Below are 17,188 nucleotides of genomic sequence, written 5' to 3' on the forward strand. Positions count from 1 at the left end.
GCAAGATTGTGAGTCTCTCTCTCTTCCATCTTTAGGGTGCATAGAATTAGGTTGTGAGAACCTCGGGTTCCTCATCCCAGCTGTAAACTGCCTGGCAATGGTTCTCCAAGGCGTTGCAGGTAGCAGTTGCTCCCAGGCTTACCTAGGTATACCAAGGACTGACCCGCTAGGCGGCCTTTTTATGCAACATGCAGGTTACTGAAAAAGCTAATAGCAGTGACATTCAAGGAAGACAACTACCTCTCTAAAGCTTTGTAAGGTTCAGTTGCAAAGCAGTAGGAATCAGGCCTATCTAATTACCCAAAACTGTTGGTATCATACCCTCATTTCTTTAATTATAAATAAGCACCCAGAAACTAAAGGAGACCATATGTCCTTCTGCATTGTCTTCCTTTTAATGTAGCATCAAGCTGCTGCTTTTTATCCTGTTCACAAACATGCAGTGGTACCTCGGGTTAAGTACTTAATTCGTTCCAGAGGTCAGTACTTAACCTGAAACTGTTCTTAACCTGAAGCACCACTTTAGCTAATGTGGCCTCCTGCTGCTGCTGTGCCACCGGAGCACAATTTCTGTTCTCATCCTGAAGCAAAGTTCTTAACCCGAGGTACTATTTCTGGGTTAGCGGAGTCTGTAACCTGAAGCATATGTAACCCGAGGTACCACTGTACTTGAAAGGGGAGGAGGGCAAGAACCTAAATTGGTGCACGGGCCCAGCTGCAATATTCTGAGCGACGTAAACGAAGGAAACATCACGCAGCTTTGCATGCTTGCGAACACTGGGAAGCTGGAACAGGAACAGCAGAAGGGAAAATGACCTGTGCTACTCAAATACATCAATAGGATCTAGGGAAAAGAAGGAGACGTTTTTCTGAACAATCGTGACACGTTCTTGGCTGGGAACAGGGTCACGTCGCTTGTTGGACATGCAAAACTAAACAGAAGGGCGCACTTCCTGTCGCCTGCGGTCTCGTGTTTCTTTTGTTTCATTAGCTGTAAAGCTAATCCGCAGAATGTCATTCTGGGGAAGAAACTGTACGGGAGATGGAATGACATCAGTGCAGAGTTGGAGAGACGAGATCATTGTAAAGGGAGACAGAGACTTTGTCGTAAGCAGTGTAGTGTGAACTCCCAGGCTGTGGCACGTCCGGTTCCACTCTGGATGTACTAACCCTTTGAACAGAGCCATAGCGGGGGCGGGGGGGGATTGACCCCAGTGCAGTTTGGGGAGGTGCGTTCCTCTTTTTTAAAAAAGTTTTTTTTATTAACAATCTCAATATATAAAAATATCAAAACATATATTCATTATTTCCCCCACCTCCCCATCAAACCCTCCCTCCCTACCCCCCGAGACTTCCCTCAGCTCCTCTCTCTGATTTTTCAACACATATTATTCTCTGCATACTGTAAAATTGTATAAATCCTTATATCTATCTGCTATGTTAACAATCAATAAATTTGTTTATGTTTATTCAAAACCTGCCAAGAAGTCCAATTCATTTTGTTGTCTTTTTAAGTAATTTGTAAAAAGTTCCCATTCTTCTCTGAAGTCAAAGTTGTCCTTATCTCGCAGTTTATATGTCAGTTTAGCCAGCTCTGCATAGTCCATCAATATCTCTTGCCACTGTTCTTTTGTCGGGGTTTCCTCATTCTTCCATCCTTGTGCTATCAAGACCCTTGCCACTGTTGTAGCATACATAAATAAATTCTTTGTTTTCCTTGGCAGATCTTGTCCTAAAATCCCTAACAAAAATGTTGTTGTTTTTTTACAAATGTGATTTTAAACGTTTTCTTCAATTCATTATATATCATTTCCCATTTTTTAAAAAATTTCTCTACATTCCCACCACATATGATAAAAGGTCCCTTCCTTTTCTTTACATTTCCAACATATGTTTGACCCGGTTTTATACATTTTTGCTATCTGTACTGGTGTTATATACCATCTGGGAAGGTGCATTCCTTACAACGCCCTGCCGCGTCCTGAGCTGTTGCGTCCTTAACCTGGGATGCGGGTGGCGCTGTGGTCTAAACCACTGAGCCTCTTGGGCTTGCTGATCAGAAGGTCAGTGGTTCGAATCCCCGCAACGGGGTGAGCTCCCATTGCTCTGTCCCAGCTCCTGCCAATGTAGCAGTTCGAAAGCATGCAAGTAGAAGATAAACTGCGTTTTTGTGTGCTCTGGTTTCCATCACGATGTCCCGTGGCGCAAGAAGCGGTTTAGTCCTGCTGGCCACATGGCCCAGAAAGCTGTCTGTGGACAAACGGCGGCTCCCTCAGCCTGAAAAGCGAGATGAGCGCCGCAACCCCATAGTCGCCTTTGACTGGACTTAACCGTCCAGGGGTCCTTTACCTTTTACCTTTTACCTTTCTCTTAACCTGGCTTAAGGTTGTCTTAAGGGAGATAAGAAGCCAGAAGGACAGTCCATTTCTGCAGGGTAAATTGACTTGAAAGCCTTTTCAAAACAGCTTCTTTGAAATGTGCATTTCTTCATCATCTCAAAAAGGGCCGGTGCTTATGCATAGAATGGCTTAAGGTTGTCATCTGAACTCGCCAGATGCTTAACTGTTAATCAATTGCAATCAACCCACCATTTGAAAAATAAGACTTTAGAGACATCTTGCCCCAAAATGGCAACTAGGCATCCTGTTATGGTAGTTGTAACCTTGGTTTAAGGACCCATTGGCACCTAGTTTATATACCTGAGTTTCTAACACTGATGCCAACCAACTCAGTGATGCTCCAAACACCTTCCCTTGCATTAGTGCTGAAAAGCATTCTGCTAGCGTTGCAATTGTTAAGAGCCAATTATGAACCTCAAAAGCTCCTTTCAGGAACACAGGAAAAAGGTGCCTGCCTTATACGGAAGCGAACCATTGGCATCAATCTAGCTCAGCATTGTCAACATGACAACCGGCAGCAGCCCTCCAGGAGTATTTCCTAGCCTTATCAGGAGTTGCCAGCATTTGACCCTGGGACGTTTGAATGCAAACCACAGGCTCTGCCATTGGGCAGGGGAGATAAGAAGCCAGAAGGACAGTCCATTTCTGCAGGGTAAATTGACTTGAAAGCCTTTTCAAAACAGCTTCTTTGAAATGTGCATTTCTTCGTCATCTCAAAAAGGGCCGGTGCTTATGCATAGAATCTACCGATCTGTATAAATTCAACCAGGTATTTGATGGTTCAAAGAACACTTGTCCCTGGCACCTATGAGAGTATGTAACTGTCCTCAAATGTTTTTAGATATTCTTAATTTTTTTAAATATTTATTTTTGCATTGTTTTTCAACTTTTTTGTTTGCCAACCTGGGCAAGGGATGGAAGGATGGAATAGAAATGTAATGAATATGATTTAATAGTTTCACTGTGTCATTTCTGTCTAGCTGGAAGAATTTCTGATATCCTAGCAAAGTGTTAGCTCATGTACCCAAAGCAAGAAAGTGGATACTTAGGCACCATTAGGTTATATTCTTTTGCCTTAGACACATAATTTTTTTTAATTGTTACTGGTTTTCAGTAACATAGCAATGAACAACTTGTTAGCTTGGGGTTCAGAGATTATTATAATCAATGATTCCGCCACCTAGTCTATATCAACTCAAATGGTTCATCTATCTTGGGTAGCTTTGGCAACACAGCCATAACTATTACTCTACAGTGGTACCCATGCTGTGGTTCCCATCAATTCCCATTCAGAATATGCAGCAGTCCAAAACTCCTCTATTTCTCCATTCCTTCCTCTGAATGAAAGAGTTTTATTCGCAAGACCACAGCAGCTGCCCATTCTACCCTTTTTCCTATCTCTATCGGCTCGCCGAGGAGCTCCCGCTGAGCCCAGAGGGGGGCGGGCCCTTCTAAACTCTCGCGAGATCTCGCGCGGGATCCTCTCTGACTTCCGGCCGAGCGGAAGCGCGTCCTCTTTCCCGTGGCGGACCCGAGGCGAGCTGTGCCGGCGCCATGAAGGTAGGTGTTGCGGGGCGCGGAAGGGGCGCAAACCGCCCCCGCCCCCGGGAAATAGAGGCCCCGGCAGGTCGAGGGGCCCCGGCGGGAGGCGACGGGGCAGGCGGCGGGCGAGGGAGCGCGGCCCCGTCGGCGGATGGAGGCCGATGCGGGGAAGCGGCGCGGCGGCCCCGGCCTCTCTTCCCCGCTCCTGAGAGGAGCTCTCGCGCGGTGTGTCATCTCGCGGAAATTCCTGTTAACCCTTCAGACCCCCCACCCCGTGCGTCTTGAGCGCTTAGCAGTGGTGGCAAGCTTGGCCCTCCAGTGGTTTTTGGGACTACAATTCCCATCATCCCTGACCACTGGTCTTGTTAGGTAGGGATGATGGGAGTTGTAGTCCCAAAACCACTGGAGGGCCAAGTTTGGCCGCCACTGGTAAAGGAGGCAGCGTTTCTCGTCCTCGTGGAGCAGTGGTTCTCAATCTGTGGGTCCCCAGATGTTGTTGGACTACAACTCCCATCATCCCTGAGCTCTGGCCTTGCTAGCTAGGGGTGATGGGAGTTGTAGTCCAAAAAGAGCTGAAGGGCCAAGCTTGGCCATGCCTGATCTAGAGCAGTGGTGGCCAAGCTTGGCCCTCCAGCAGTTTTGGGACTACAATTCCCATCATCCCTAGCTAACAGGACCAGTGGTCAGGGATGAAGGGAACTGTAGTCTCAAAACAGCTGGAGGGCCAAGTTTGGCCGCCACTGGTAAAGGAGGCAGCGTTTCTAGTCCTTGTGGCGCCTTGTGGAAGACGACAGGGCTCAATGCCGCCCTGGGGAACCCCTTGAGACTCTTTGCAGACCTGAGTGTGGCTTCTTCTCTCCCCCCTGCAGCTGAACATCTCCTTCCCAGCCACCGGCTGCCAGAAACTCATCGAAGTGGACGATGAGCGCAAGCTGCGCACCTTCTACGAGAAGCGCATGACCACGGAGGTCTCCGCGGATGCTCTCGGCGAGGAGTGGAAGGTGAGGCTGGCTTCATAAGGCTTGTTGCATGTGTGCAAAATGGGGCTGAGAAAGTAGTGGCGGTGAGAAAATTTAGGGCCTGTGGGTTGCCACTTTGGTTCTTGCCAAATGCCAGGTTCCGTGTGCTGCTGTGCTCGGGGTCTGCCTGCAGGTTCCCCTGGCCGCTGTGAGAACAGAGTGCCGCTGAGCCTGGTGGTCATCTGGCCTGCTTCAGGAAGGTTGTTCTTAGGTTCTTCTTGGGCTTCTTCAAGGCAGCGTAGACAAAAGCTCTTGACATTTCTAATTCAGGCGGTGGCTAAGGCCAGTCGGTAAAGAAAGGGGCATTCAAAAGGGTCAGGGGGCTGGAATAACTCCCCCACCGGGAAAAGTCACAATGGTTGGAGTATTTCCTTTTGAGTGGGTGGTTGGTAAGGTTGCCACCTTTGTTCTGGCAAAATACAGGACAGGGTGGGAGTTGGGAGGGTCCGATCAATCCATTGCAATCTATTGCAGCCTAACAATATGGGCCCTCTGGAATCTGTTGCCCAAAGACATACACATGAATTTGTAAAAGTGTGCTGAGCTACCCAGAGCTGAAATACACACCCTTTCAACCACATGCAATTGGAGAGGATCCCTAATTTGGCAGAGAGAGAGGACCTGAAATACAGGACAAAACTATCAATACAGGATGTAGCCTGCGTTATACAGGACAGGTGACAACCTTATTGTCTGGTGTCTTGTCCAGAGGCCCTCATGGATTCATATTGAATGAGAACTCTGGGAGTTACTGAGTTACACTTTGGGCCCATCTAATTATTCCTGAGGGGTTGTTTCAGTATTTGGGGCTGAATTGTTCCTAGGCTACCTGCAGATCTCAGGGGAGTTCAGAACGCTGCCAGGGAAAGTGGCTTAGGGAGAGGTGTGGTGATGTGATACAGCATGAAAATTGTGAGTAAATGCGTTTAATGAGTTTGCGACTTTGAGAGTAAATTCACTTCTGTTCAAGTGTGCCAACTTAATTGACTTCTGCAGAGCAGGGAATCCAACAGCAATTTTCCTTTATGCATAGCAATCTTAGTATTGAAGCATCTGTGGAGAGCATGTGTATACCCATTTGCCCCAAAAGATGGGAGGTTATGTTAGTGGGATTCAATTTTAGTGGAAATCAAACAGATCAAAACAGTGTCTGTTTTGTTAACACCCTTGTGTTTGTGGGCTTCATGTTCATGTATTAGAAATGGAATTAAGCGATCTGATTAAATGCCTGGGCAGAACATGATGCACTGGGAGATTGTCACATGTTTGCCCTTATAGGGAAAACATTCCATGTGAAAACAGTAGACTGAGCATCATAAATAAAGTGAATTTGCTTTAAATCGCTGGACTTGGCATTTTTTTTTACATTCAAGACAGATTCCACAATATCGCTAAGGAATCGTGATCAATAGGCATAATATGGTAGTATTGTAGAAGTTCTGGAACATGGTTACAATATTGGTCAAGCCAGGCAATCTCAGCAGCTCTAGTTGTTGATGCTCAAAATGAAGAAAGGCAATGTTCTTTCCGCCAGTGCAATTGAGTTTATATTTAGCGGCATCTGTTACCTGTATAGGGAGAAAAGAATGAGAAATTGAACTTACACTCTTAAATTGGTCCCCCTTGAGAGAAAGGTCTAAGCTCCTCGTCTTTGTTTCAGGGATACGTTGTCCGCATCAGCGGTGGCAATGACAAGCAAGGCTTCCCCATGAAACAGGGGGTCCTGACTCACGGACGTGTCCGCCTGCTTCTCAGCAAGGGCCACTCATGTTACCGCCCTAGAAGGACTGGAGAAAGGAAGCGCAAATCTGTTCGGGGTTGCATTGTTGATGCCAATTTAAGCGTCTTGAATTTGGTCATTGTAAAGAAAGGTAAGGGTCGTCCCGTCCCCCCACACACATAGTAATGACCAGCAAATAGGGCTGTACATTGCAGGCTCAAAAACTCCTGCCCTACCAGCAGGAATTTACACAGGGGTTACATTCTGAGGCACTGTGTGCATCAGTGAAATCACATATAATTGAAACCCGTCGAAAAAGCCTGCAAACACCCCTTCCCACCCTTTTAGTGAAGTCTTTATGACGTTTCTGAGTCACTTCCAGATTCAGCATGTATATACAGTCACACACGTAAACGGGTCTGCCTATACTGTGCCCTGCCCTTTAAGGGGCTATCCTGGGTTTATCTAGGAATTTGGATCTGTTTTTACTGTTGTTGTTTTATGTAGGACAAGTGTGGCATTTTACAGGTCCTTGCCTGAGGAGCATACAATCTAACTTTTTTAACATAGGGCTCAGCTATACATCTACAAATAAAATGTTTTAAGTGATGGTGATGGCGAGCCTTTTGGAAAATTCAATGTATTTTTTTAAAAAGCATTTTCGAACAGCTTTTAGATGTGTGTAGATTCTACCATAGTGAAGATAGCAAAGGGAAAGAGGCAGATAATTTTGCTCTGGACTGTGAACTGTTAAGGGTCTGGCATATTACATTTCCAACAGATTTATAGCTTTGATGGCAAAATGTGTCCAATAAGCTCACTTGCACTTGTCCTGGAGCAAGGTCTAAAACTCCTAGGTTGGGACCAGCAACATTTATCCCCAGCTCCGTCTAGGTTTCAAATGTGTCTTCATTGCCTGATTCATCTGTGACTAACTTTAAGGTTGCCACCAATAATACTTTTTCTGAACAAGCACCAGAAATAAATTTTCAGGCTTGATTACCCTCTGAGCAGAATTCAAGGTGCTATCTTTGAATCTCTGATTACGCTACTAGATGTTGGGGTTTTAGGAAATACTCAGCTTTTAGCAAATTAAGATGGCTGTTCTCAGATCTTGGGTCTGAATGGAATTTTTTGATGTTGCTGCTACCAGTGAATTAAAGGAGGGAAACTAGGCAGTAGGAAATTCTATACATAGTATTGCTTGTTCTAGAGAGCAGACGTTAATGAGGACTGGGTGGCTCAAGTTTCCACATGCATTATCTTGAGATACTTGAATTTGAAAGGGATAGGAGGCCAGAGTCTCAGGTGTGCGGGGCAAGGAGTCTAGCTCTTGCTAAGAATAATCTTTCTGGTCTGGCAACTTCAGGAGAGAAAGATATTCCTGGACTGACTGACACCACTGTGCCTCGCCGGCTTGGTCCCAAGAGGGCTAGCAGGATCCGAAAGCTGTTCAACCTCTCCAAAGAAGATGATGTCCGTCAGTATGTTGTGAGAAAGCCATTGAACAAGGAAGGTAAGAGGAATGAAGATAATGTTTTGGTTACCGTACTTTTCCATCTATAAGATGCCCCTGTGTATAAGACATGCCCCCTATCTGTGTATTGGATGACCCCAGTTTTTTGACACAATTTTTGAGTCAAAAAACCTTGTCTAATACATGGAAAAATACAGTATTTTTGTTGCAATGGGTCTACCAGGTAAAACTAGTGATTGGCTGTGTATTCAGGTGCTATAGTGTCATTCCTGTCGGACTTGGAATTTTCACAGAAACGTAACTAGGCAGGGTGGGGGAAATTGGAACTGGGTGGGCATTTACCAATCTGCTTAGCTTTCAGACTGCTGTCAGTCAACAGACCATTTCAGCCACAGTGTTTTGATAATGGTATATGGCGACTCCACCAGCTGCCCATTTAGAGCACATTAGAACAAGTTCTACATGTGGCTCAACACACATGTGTAGATCTACTCCTCCTTAGAGGGATGCTGGCCCGGCCAGGAGATGTCCTTTCTCCCTCTTTGGTAGTGTGAAGGAGTTCTATGTGCATACATGCAGATCGCTTGCACATGCTTGTCAAATGTGTTTGTGAAGGGGGCAGTCTCGCCCATATGGTTCCATCCATCCCACATTGTTTTCAGATGTGTTGGGACATCTGAGCCCCGCCACCCCTTTGAGCTTCAAGGGTGGGTGGGATTAGTAAAACGGGTTGTGTGTTGCCCAGTACATTGCCTGTGGCATAGGTGAAGTTATAGGTATTTTATCACAGTGCAGATGGAAATGTGTGTTCTTGAGGGCAGGTGCAAACTGATTACAGCTTTTCCTTGCACATTACCAGTTGCCTGTGTTCCAGTCTGAATAGGGCAGAATAAATTCAGAATGTCTTCTTCAAGTCTGTAGCCTTATATGTGTTGGGCAAGTTTTAGTTCCAGTGGTAGAGAAACAAGCTGAACCGCAATTGTAGACTTGACAACAGCTGCCCTGTTGATTGTGCTCATGTCTGTTCTTAGGCAAGAAGCCCAGGACCAAAGCACCCAAGATTCAGCGCTTGGTCACTCCCAGAGTCCTGCAACACAAGCGCAGGCGTATTGCTCTGAAGAAGCAGCGTACCCAAAAGAACAAGGACGAAGCTGCAGAATATGCCAAGCTTCTGGCTAAAAGAATGAAGGTATACTTAGTTCTGTGTAGCTTCTGGCTTATCTGGATTCTGAGTCCTCCCCATCCTCAAGGCACATTCGGCATTTATTTTTGATTACACCCATTAAGCACAATATGTTAATTACTGGCTGATTTAAACCGGGGGTGAGAAACTTCTTTCAGCCCATGCATGGATTCCTTTCTGGGCAGCCTTGCAGCGGCCACATCTCATTGGTGGGCAGGGTCAGAGGCCAAGGTGGAAGGATGATAATGCCTCCCTCCTTCTTACCTGGATGGGAGGATAGAGGGTTTGTGTCTGCTTGTAAGAAACTATCTTTCTTGTATGTGAGACGGATGCCAGCCTACAGAAAGCTAGTTTCTTAAAAACGCACTCACCCTCTGTCCCTTCATCCAGGTAAGCAGGGGGCATTATCAGAGTTAAGGCAAACACATTCACGAAGGGTGAAAAGCAGGGCCAGTATTGGCCGGGGAAAGAAGTCTCTTCTTTGGACAGTCCAGGGGCCAAATGGGAGAGGCTGAGAATCACAGAGCCTGAGGTTCCCCACCCCTACATTTTGAACAGTCCACTACCTAGCAGAATGATATTGGCATAGTTGGTAACTGACCTCTTATCTTGGAAGATGAACAGGTGAGAACTGTGGTAACAAAGATGGAAGGGTATGAAGCATCATTTATAGAAAAGAATAGCCTTCAGGCCTTCGGACACCATGGTTAGTACAGTGGTACCTCGGTTTAAGTACTTAATTCGTTCCAGAGGTCCATTCTTAACCTGAAGCATCACTTTAGCTAATGGGGCCTCCCGCTGCTGCTGCACCGCTGAAGCATGATTTCTGTTCTCATCCTGAAGCAAAGTTCTTAACCCGAAGTACTATTTCTGGGTTAGTGGAGTCTGTAACCTGAAGCGTATGTAACCCGAGGTACCATTGTAATTGTTTGAGGGGCTCCTGTAGGGGATGAAGGCAGTTGCTATTTGTGACTTCCTCCCCTCTTTCCCATTGGCAACCCTATGAAGGAAGGACCCTGCTTCACATGTTGATGCTCCCTGATGTTGGAAAACAGTTGCCCTCCAACTTGTGGAGGATGACAAGGGATGTGTGACTCGCATTTCCGTTCCCATGCCCCATGTGAGAATGTCTGAAACGGACTTTGCAGAATGCAGCTGTGTCTTTTTGTTGCAGAAACACTGTTTTGTACTGATATTTTGTACCTTCTTCCCTCCCCCCTTTTTTTTAAGGAGGCAAAGGAAAAACGGCAAGAGCAAATAGCCAAGAGGCGTAGACTTTCTTCTCTGAGAGCCTCCACATCTAAATCCGAATCAAGCCAGAAGTAAATGAGGAACTGTGTTCCTGAAAACATTAAATAAAACTTTTATGGTGAGATGGAACTGCTCATGTTATTTTTAAAAAAGAGACAAATCCCCATTTAAAGTTTAATGTTAGTATTCTGTTACCACATTAATCGATGGGTGTGGAGACAGGTGTGGCACTTGGTTTGTTATCTTTATTGTTGTCTGCCTTTCTTATGGCAGAACCTTGGAACTAGAAGCCACTGACCCCTCTCCTGCTTTGGAGCCTTTGAAAAACATTGCTTAAGAACAAAAGAAGTGCAAGAGACTAATATCAGACATTTGTACACTTTTATTTTTGATATAACATTTAACAAGTGGTTTCTAAATCACCCAGGGTACCTATGCAAAAGAGTCAATAAGAAACAAACTTGTTAACAAAAATATTAAGATACCAGGTAGCTCAAAGCACAGTGAATTGATGACATTCAAATTCTGAAACCAGTACATGATTGTATTAGTAATTGAAACCTTCCCACCTTTATCATGAAAATATAAAATTTGACCTCAAAGCAACTCATGTCGCTTTTAATGTTAAAAACAAAACAATCCCTTTTTATACTTGTACTCTGCAGGATTCTAGGTGTTTTATGGTCTGTTTCCCAACCCCCTAACATGCAGCACAGTGAATGTGGCAGAATAGGAACAGAACTGTGGCAAACTCCTCTTCTAGTTTATTATAGGGAATGCTCTAAAACACTATAAAAGTTGGATGCAGCCGGTGATCCATTCATACAGGGTTCTATTCCTGGCCCCTCTGTGCATCGGCAGAGCACGTATAAGGACCCCCTGTTCCCCTTCTCTTTTCTGGACCCCACGTGTCGGCAATTACAAGCCAACTGGACGCACCTATGCTGGTCACCGCCAGAATACAGAAAGGAGCTTAAAAGGGTTTTCAAATGTAGCTAAGTAATTTTTAGTTTCTACGCTGCCACAGATTGTAGAAAAGCATGGTATCTTTTTTCATTTCACAGCTCTTGCACTAGAATAAAAAGGAGCTTAAAAGTACCCAAAAGTTAAAATTGCAGGCTGGTTTGCTTTGATTTAATTCCCCAAACCAGGTGTAAGCTTTTAGTGTTTTAGAAACATTCCATATTAGCTTAACAGAGAGAGGGCCTAATTTTATACTGAATACGTAGCATTTTACTTGGTTTGGTCAGCACAAATAACTAGCCCTATGAGTAATATGCCTAACTGTTCATCTATTTCCATACCTAAATACATCTTTTTTAAAAAAAATTGGATGGGGAAAATGGATCTAAAAACAACTAAACTTTGTGGTTATTCTGTTAGTTTTCCTTATTCTATAAAAGAGACTAACTGAACAGAGGTTTCATGACGCTTGCACTATAATTAATTTGCTACTATTAACTCCCAGTAATGATGTATAGTGGGTAAGCTGCTGAGACATTTACTTCCAAAACATTTGCCCCCTTAAAATTCAACTTCATGTTAAAGTTATGCATGGTTAATATGCATGTTTCATAGAGCCAAACTGTACATGTGGCACTAGCTTTCCTTAGGCAAACTTATTTGGGGTGTAAATTTCATTGAACTCTATGGGACTTCTCAGTAAACTTGCATAGGATCAGCCAGTAAGTGATATAAATTCTGCAAAAGCCTTGCGCTTCTGAAGATCCTTTCTACTACCTTATTACTCAAGCTGCCATACATAGTTCTCTTTCCCTAAGCAGCCATGTTATTGGTCTTTACCTCTTTGTCAGCTGCTTTGATGGTTTTCTAAAGTGCACTCGCAATTAACATGTTATCAGAAGCTTGCATTAAAAAAAACCGCTTAGACCAAATTAGCCCCCAATGAAATAAAATTTATAGAGAACTGTACCACACAGTCCCAGAATTTACAGACAGTTGAAAGGAAAACGATGGCACTTTTTAAAAAGCAGATGACAGCTTTGTTACGGGTCCAAAATACGGCATTAAATGCACTAAATCGAAGCTAGCATTTGTTACTTCACTGGTTAGCGAGAGTAACATTAGCAGCTCGACCACATGGGAAGAGTCTATGCTGCCTTCACTCCCAACATCTGCTTTCAGGAAATTAGGTTTCTCAAATTTGCTGGAGTAATAATGCAAGAACTTAAGTCTTTGGTGCTTATCCTCTGTTCTGCATTACAGCAGAAGTGCAGTGCCAACAGTTCAAACACAGCGAAAGGTTTTTAAAATGTGACTTGCTTTACCCTAAATGCTATTTGTTACAGCAAAAGAATTACCGCTAGCTAAAATGGCAATTTTTTTCTGCATAGTATCAGTAGCTCAAATTGTTCCTGTTGATTTGCAGTAAGATGTAATTCAGAAACTGCAAAACTGAAATGGTAAGAAACAGCCTGCATAAACAAAACAAGAAAAGTTCCAAGTGCAATCTTTCATACATAACATGAATTTATAATGGAAATATGAACATGCCATGAAAGGTGTTTCGTAAGGGTTTTTATTTATAATAATCATTTGTAAATGAAAAAAATGCATTGTATTTGAGAAAGGGACAAAAGGGAGATAAAACAGACATCCTACAAGCAACCTTAATATACTAGTCCCCCGCAATTTCAGAAAAATAGTGGTGGCAGGGGGGGAGGAAAGGTATAAGGGAGACACTCTGCCTACTGTGCTCTTTCAAGGGACGGCTTTCACATTTAAAACATTTCCAGCAATATATTTTGAAATGTGGTTTAGTGTGAACACTAAGAGAGAATCTAGTCTAAAGTGCCAAACTATTCTGACAAGTGCAAAATTCTTGCTGTTACTGGGATAGTCACAATCCTGCCATGCTCCGCTCTAGCTTAGCGCTAGTGCAGTATGAAAGATTACAAGGGGCAGAAAACCCGCAGGATTAAGAATATGTGTGTACTTTTTAGTCATTATCCACAATCCCTCTTAATGGACTTGCTTCATAAAAGTAGTTAATGCAGATGCTCAGATACCATGACATCATCTGAAGTGAAGAGGAGGAGGATAGCCATCTCTTAACTGTCCTTAAATGTTTCAGAAAACATCCATGTGACTGTCAAAAGACAGCTGTGAATGCAAGCATTCTCCCCCTCTCTCTGCAACAAACTGGTAATTAACCAGAGATATTTAAAAAGTTAAGATTAAAAATTAGCCTTTACACTCCTGGTAAACATATATGTTCAAGTGTGTGAGTATAAATACATTTTAATATAGAAGTATTTAAATTGGACAGTGCAAAGAAAATGTCCCACAGGTTAAAAAGATGAGCAAGGAATGAGGCACCTGACAGCTTCAAGCTTTGCCCCAAAATACATATTATATACTTTCTTTTACACAAATGCTAAGACAGGTATATGTGGTCAATTTTCCCCACCCATATATGTACCCTAGATTCATTTACTCCCACTTTCCTTTATAGAGAGGCAACTGCCTTCAAAGCCACTCAGGGTAGGAACCCATCATTGTGGGGAGAACATTGTATGTACAGTTTGAGAATTATTTAAAGTAGTTATTCTATAAAAATGAGAAAAATACTATGCTTTACAATAGCCACAACAGCCTATATTCTTGCTACAGTCCAAGACAGTGATTGTTTTCCAAGAAGAAGATGGGCATTTAAACTAAAGCTACGGTTTGGTCTTTTGACCCAAGGGAAAAGAATTACAATTCAAAATGTACAAAATGTACATATACATGCAGCAAGTAGAGATCTCTCTTTTAAACTGATGGATCCATTCATAAAGAAACCAGTGTGCTCTTGGGCTAGAAGACAAATAAAACATTCCAACATTTCAAGTTTTAAAAAGCAAGACACCAATTAAAACGCCACTCTCCGTTGTCGTTCTAAACATGACGCACAGGAAGGTTAAACTGTCAATTCAAAAGCCAATGACTTTGCACTAGCGTATTTGCACTTAATTCTTGGGGCTGGTATAGACATCGGACTGTCACAGAAGAGAGTGCTACATGTATTCCTGAACTGGACGCCAACAGCTATAGCTGAATCCAAATCAACACATTCACCATTTTGTCCCTTTACTCTGCTCTCTGTTTGTGGAGCTGCTACATGGCATCGTCTTTGCGGAGTTTATATGACAGGCGCCCCAAAGTATTTCCTGCACCACTCAACGCTGACACTGGGTGGGGCGTCGATCTTCTGCATCTTTTCAAGCACCTCGGCTGGAAGGCTTTTATAGGCAGTTCTGTACTCATTGTCAAAGGCCTCTGCAAAGAACGAAAGCAGAGCTTCAGTCAAGGGAGACGGAGAAGTTGTACTGACCTTTGGCTAAAGCTTTTCAACACTCTGCAAAACATCTCTTTCCATGCAGCAGAAAGCCATTCACAATGGAAATGGAAGGAGATTCTCTTAGGTAAAGATAGAATGCCTGGGCTAACACACACACACACACACAAATATGAATGCACTGTCCATTCTGATTCATCCACTAAGTCTTTCAAATATAAGCTACAACATTCCAGAAAAGCTAAATCTTGTTTTTAAGGGTGCCAAAGATACAGCAATTATTACAAGTTAGAAGAAACAATATTAAAGATTAGCTATGCTTTGCTTTTCCAGGTGAACTGATAATTTAAAAAGAAACGTATTTGAAGAGTTAGTTTCTGGTTACAAGAATGACATCCAATTCCATTCATAAAACACACACACACACACACACACACGCTTACGTGTCTTACCTATGTCAATATTCTCTCTCCCAAGTGAGACCAGGGACAGGAAAAGAATTTCTCTGTAAAAGCTCCTGCAAAATGCATGTTTAGAAATTAGACAAGTTCAGCATTTTCTTAAGAGATCCAACATTTGTCAGCTGCTTTCTGGGTAATGCAAATCACAAGGAAGGTGTTCTAAAAAAGCTCTAGATGTCAGTGGGACCTTTCATTATATACTTGCCTCTTTGCAAGAGCAAAACAGTAAAATTTTACACCAAACTTCCATATCGATATTTCTTATACTTCTGCATGCATATTTGCCGTCTCTGCAGCGATCTTTGTCTCCAATGATTCCCATGGAAGCAACTGCATGCACCTTAATGCAGGTTAACTTCCCCCACAGATAGCTGAATGCTCCTATGCACAGTGCTAAATATGCAAGGAACTTTGAAAACCGCCACTACTTTTCCTCCCCATATTTTTGTGGAGTCAGTGGCATTTCCCCTTTACCTTTGTCGTTTCCTATCTTGCTTAGTTTTCTGCACGAGAAGATTGATGGGTTTCACGACATCATTGTGCTGAATACTCAGTTTGATGTTCTCAGCTAAAGCGATTGTTGCTTGTTGCTCTTCTGAAACTGCAGAAGGTTTCTTTTCTGTAGAATCTAGAAGGGGGGGGGAATCAACAAATTATGACTAAGAAAGGTGAAAAGCCATCAATGTAAGTAAAGAAAACTACAAGCAACAGAGAGGAAAGGCAGAGGTAGAGGAAAGGAAGAGACTAGAAAGGGGAAAATGGGAGAAAGAAAAGATGGGGAATGAAGGGAGAAATACAGGGCAAAGGAGGAGAGAGGAAGAAGTTTTGGCAACTGGAGGAGGAAAGGAGAAGCAGCTTTCAGGCTAGGGATTACAGCTGCACATAGAAGGTCCCTGGTAGGAAATACAGTGGTATCTGCTTGCAGACTGGATCTGTTCCGGAGCTCCGGTCAGGTCCCAAGGCTTCCGCAACTGGAGGGACCACTTCTGTGCATGCAATCCATCCAGTAAACATTAGATTAGTGTTTCCCAACCTTGTGCCTCCAGCTGTTTTTGAACTACAATTCCCATCATCCCTGACCACTGGTCTTGCTAGCTAGGGATGATGGGAGTTGTAGGCCAAAAACATCTGGAGGCACAAGGTTGGGAAACACTGCATTAGATGATCACCAGGGCTAGCTGGCTAAATTAGTCTTATTTAGGCCAGCATGTAGACCAGGGGAGAATAAGCTGTGGGATCCCAGAGCGGGTAATCTTCATAAAAAGGGAAGGGAAGGAAGGGGAATAAAAGATCAGGCTAATTTCAAGTTGAAACTATTCCAGGAGGAATAGTTCTGTCTTACAGGCCCTGCGGAAGGAAGTTAAATCCTGCAGGGCCCTGGTCTCATGCGACAGAGCATTCCACCAGGTCGGAGCCACCACTGAGAAGGCCCTGGCCCTGGTGGAGGATAATTAACTTCCTTAGGGCCCGAGACCTCTAAACTATGATTATTCAAGGACCTTAAGGTCCTCTGCGGGGCATACCAGGAGTTATGTCACCCCTTTCCTGCAGAGCTAGCAGCCTCACCCTTTTTTGAACACCCTCCCTTGTGGAACGTTCCCCTAGCCTCCTCTCCCTTCTCCTTGGGAGTCCTCCAGGCAGCTGCTGCCACCGTCCCTGGTTTCTGAGCTGCCCCAGACCCCACCCCAAAGAGAGGTGCCTCTCAGAGGCACCATTTGCCTGTGGAGCTTATAGCCAGGGCTGCTGCTATAACAGCTGTGCAAGACTTTGGGAGGCAGAGATATGAGACGGCATGGGAGGAAGGAAAGAGAGACAGAAGCCAGTGTTGCCCACAGC

At 43.9% G+C, this 17,188-nt stretch overlaps 2 protein-coding genes across 2 annotated transcripts in view; one reads left to right on the plus strand and one right to left on the minus strand.

Moving 5' to 3' along the window:
- Positions 1 to 3,839: 3,839 nt before the first annotated feature.
- On the plus strand, positions 3,840 to 10,720 carry RPS6 (ribosomal protein S6). Its single transcript, XM_081894818.1, has 6 exons — positions 3,840 to 3,959; positions 4,811 to 4,942; positions 6,621 to 6,831; positions 8,050 to 8,196; positions 9,189 to 9,346; positions 10,571 to 10,720. The coding sequence occupies exons 1-6, from the start codon at positions 3,954 to 3,956 to the stop codon at positions 10,664 to 10,666; spliced, it is 750 nt and encodes a 249-aa protein (XP_081750944.1). The 5' UTR covers positions 3,840 to 3,953; the 3' UTR covers positions 10,667 to 10,720.
- A 235-nt stretch (positions 10,721 to 10,955) lies between these two features.
- DENND4C (DENN domain containing 4C) overlaps positions 10,956 to 17,188 on the minus strand; it is an 87,144-nt gene continuing 80,911 nt past the window's right edge. The window contains exons 31-33 of the mRNA XM_081893662.1: positions 15,827 to 15,980; positions 15,344 to 15,408; positions 10,956 to 14,872 (exon numbers count right to left, since the gene is read on the minus strand). Of these exons, the coding sequence (XP_081749788.1) occupies positions 14,736 to 14,872; positions 15,344 to 15,408; positions 15,827 to 15,980 (356 nt within the window). The 3' untranslated portion in view covers positions 10,956 to 14,735. The remainder of the gene's footprint in view (positions 14,873 to 15,343; positions 15,409 to 15,826; positions 15,981 to 17,188) is intronic.

This window comes from Podarcis melisellensis (genome assembly GCF_964234715.1).
Source record: "Podarcis melisellensis genome assembly, chromosome: 17".
NCBI classification, from domain to species: Eukaryota; Metazoa; Chordata; class Lepidosauria; order Squamata; family Lacertidae; genus Podarcis; species Podarcis melisellensis.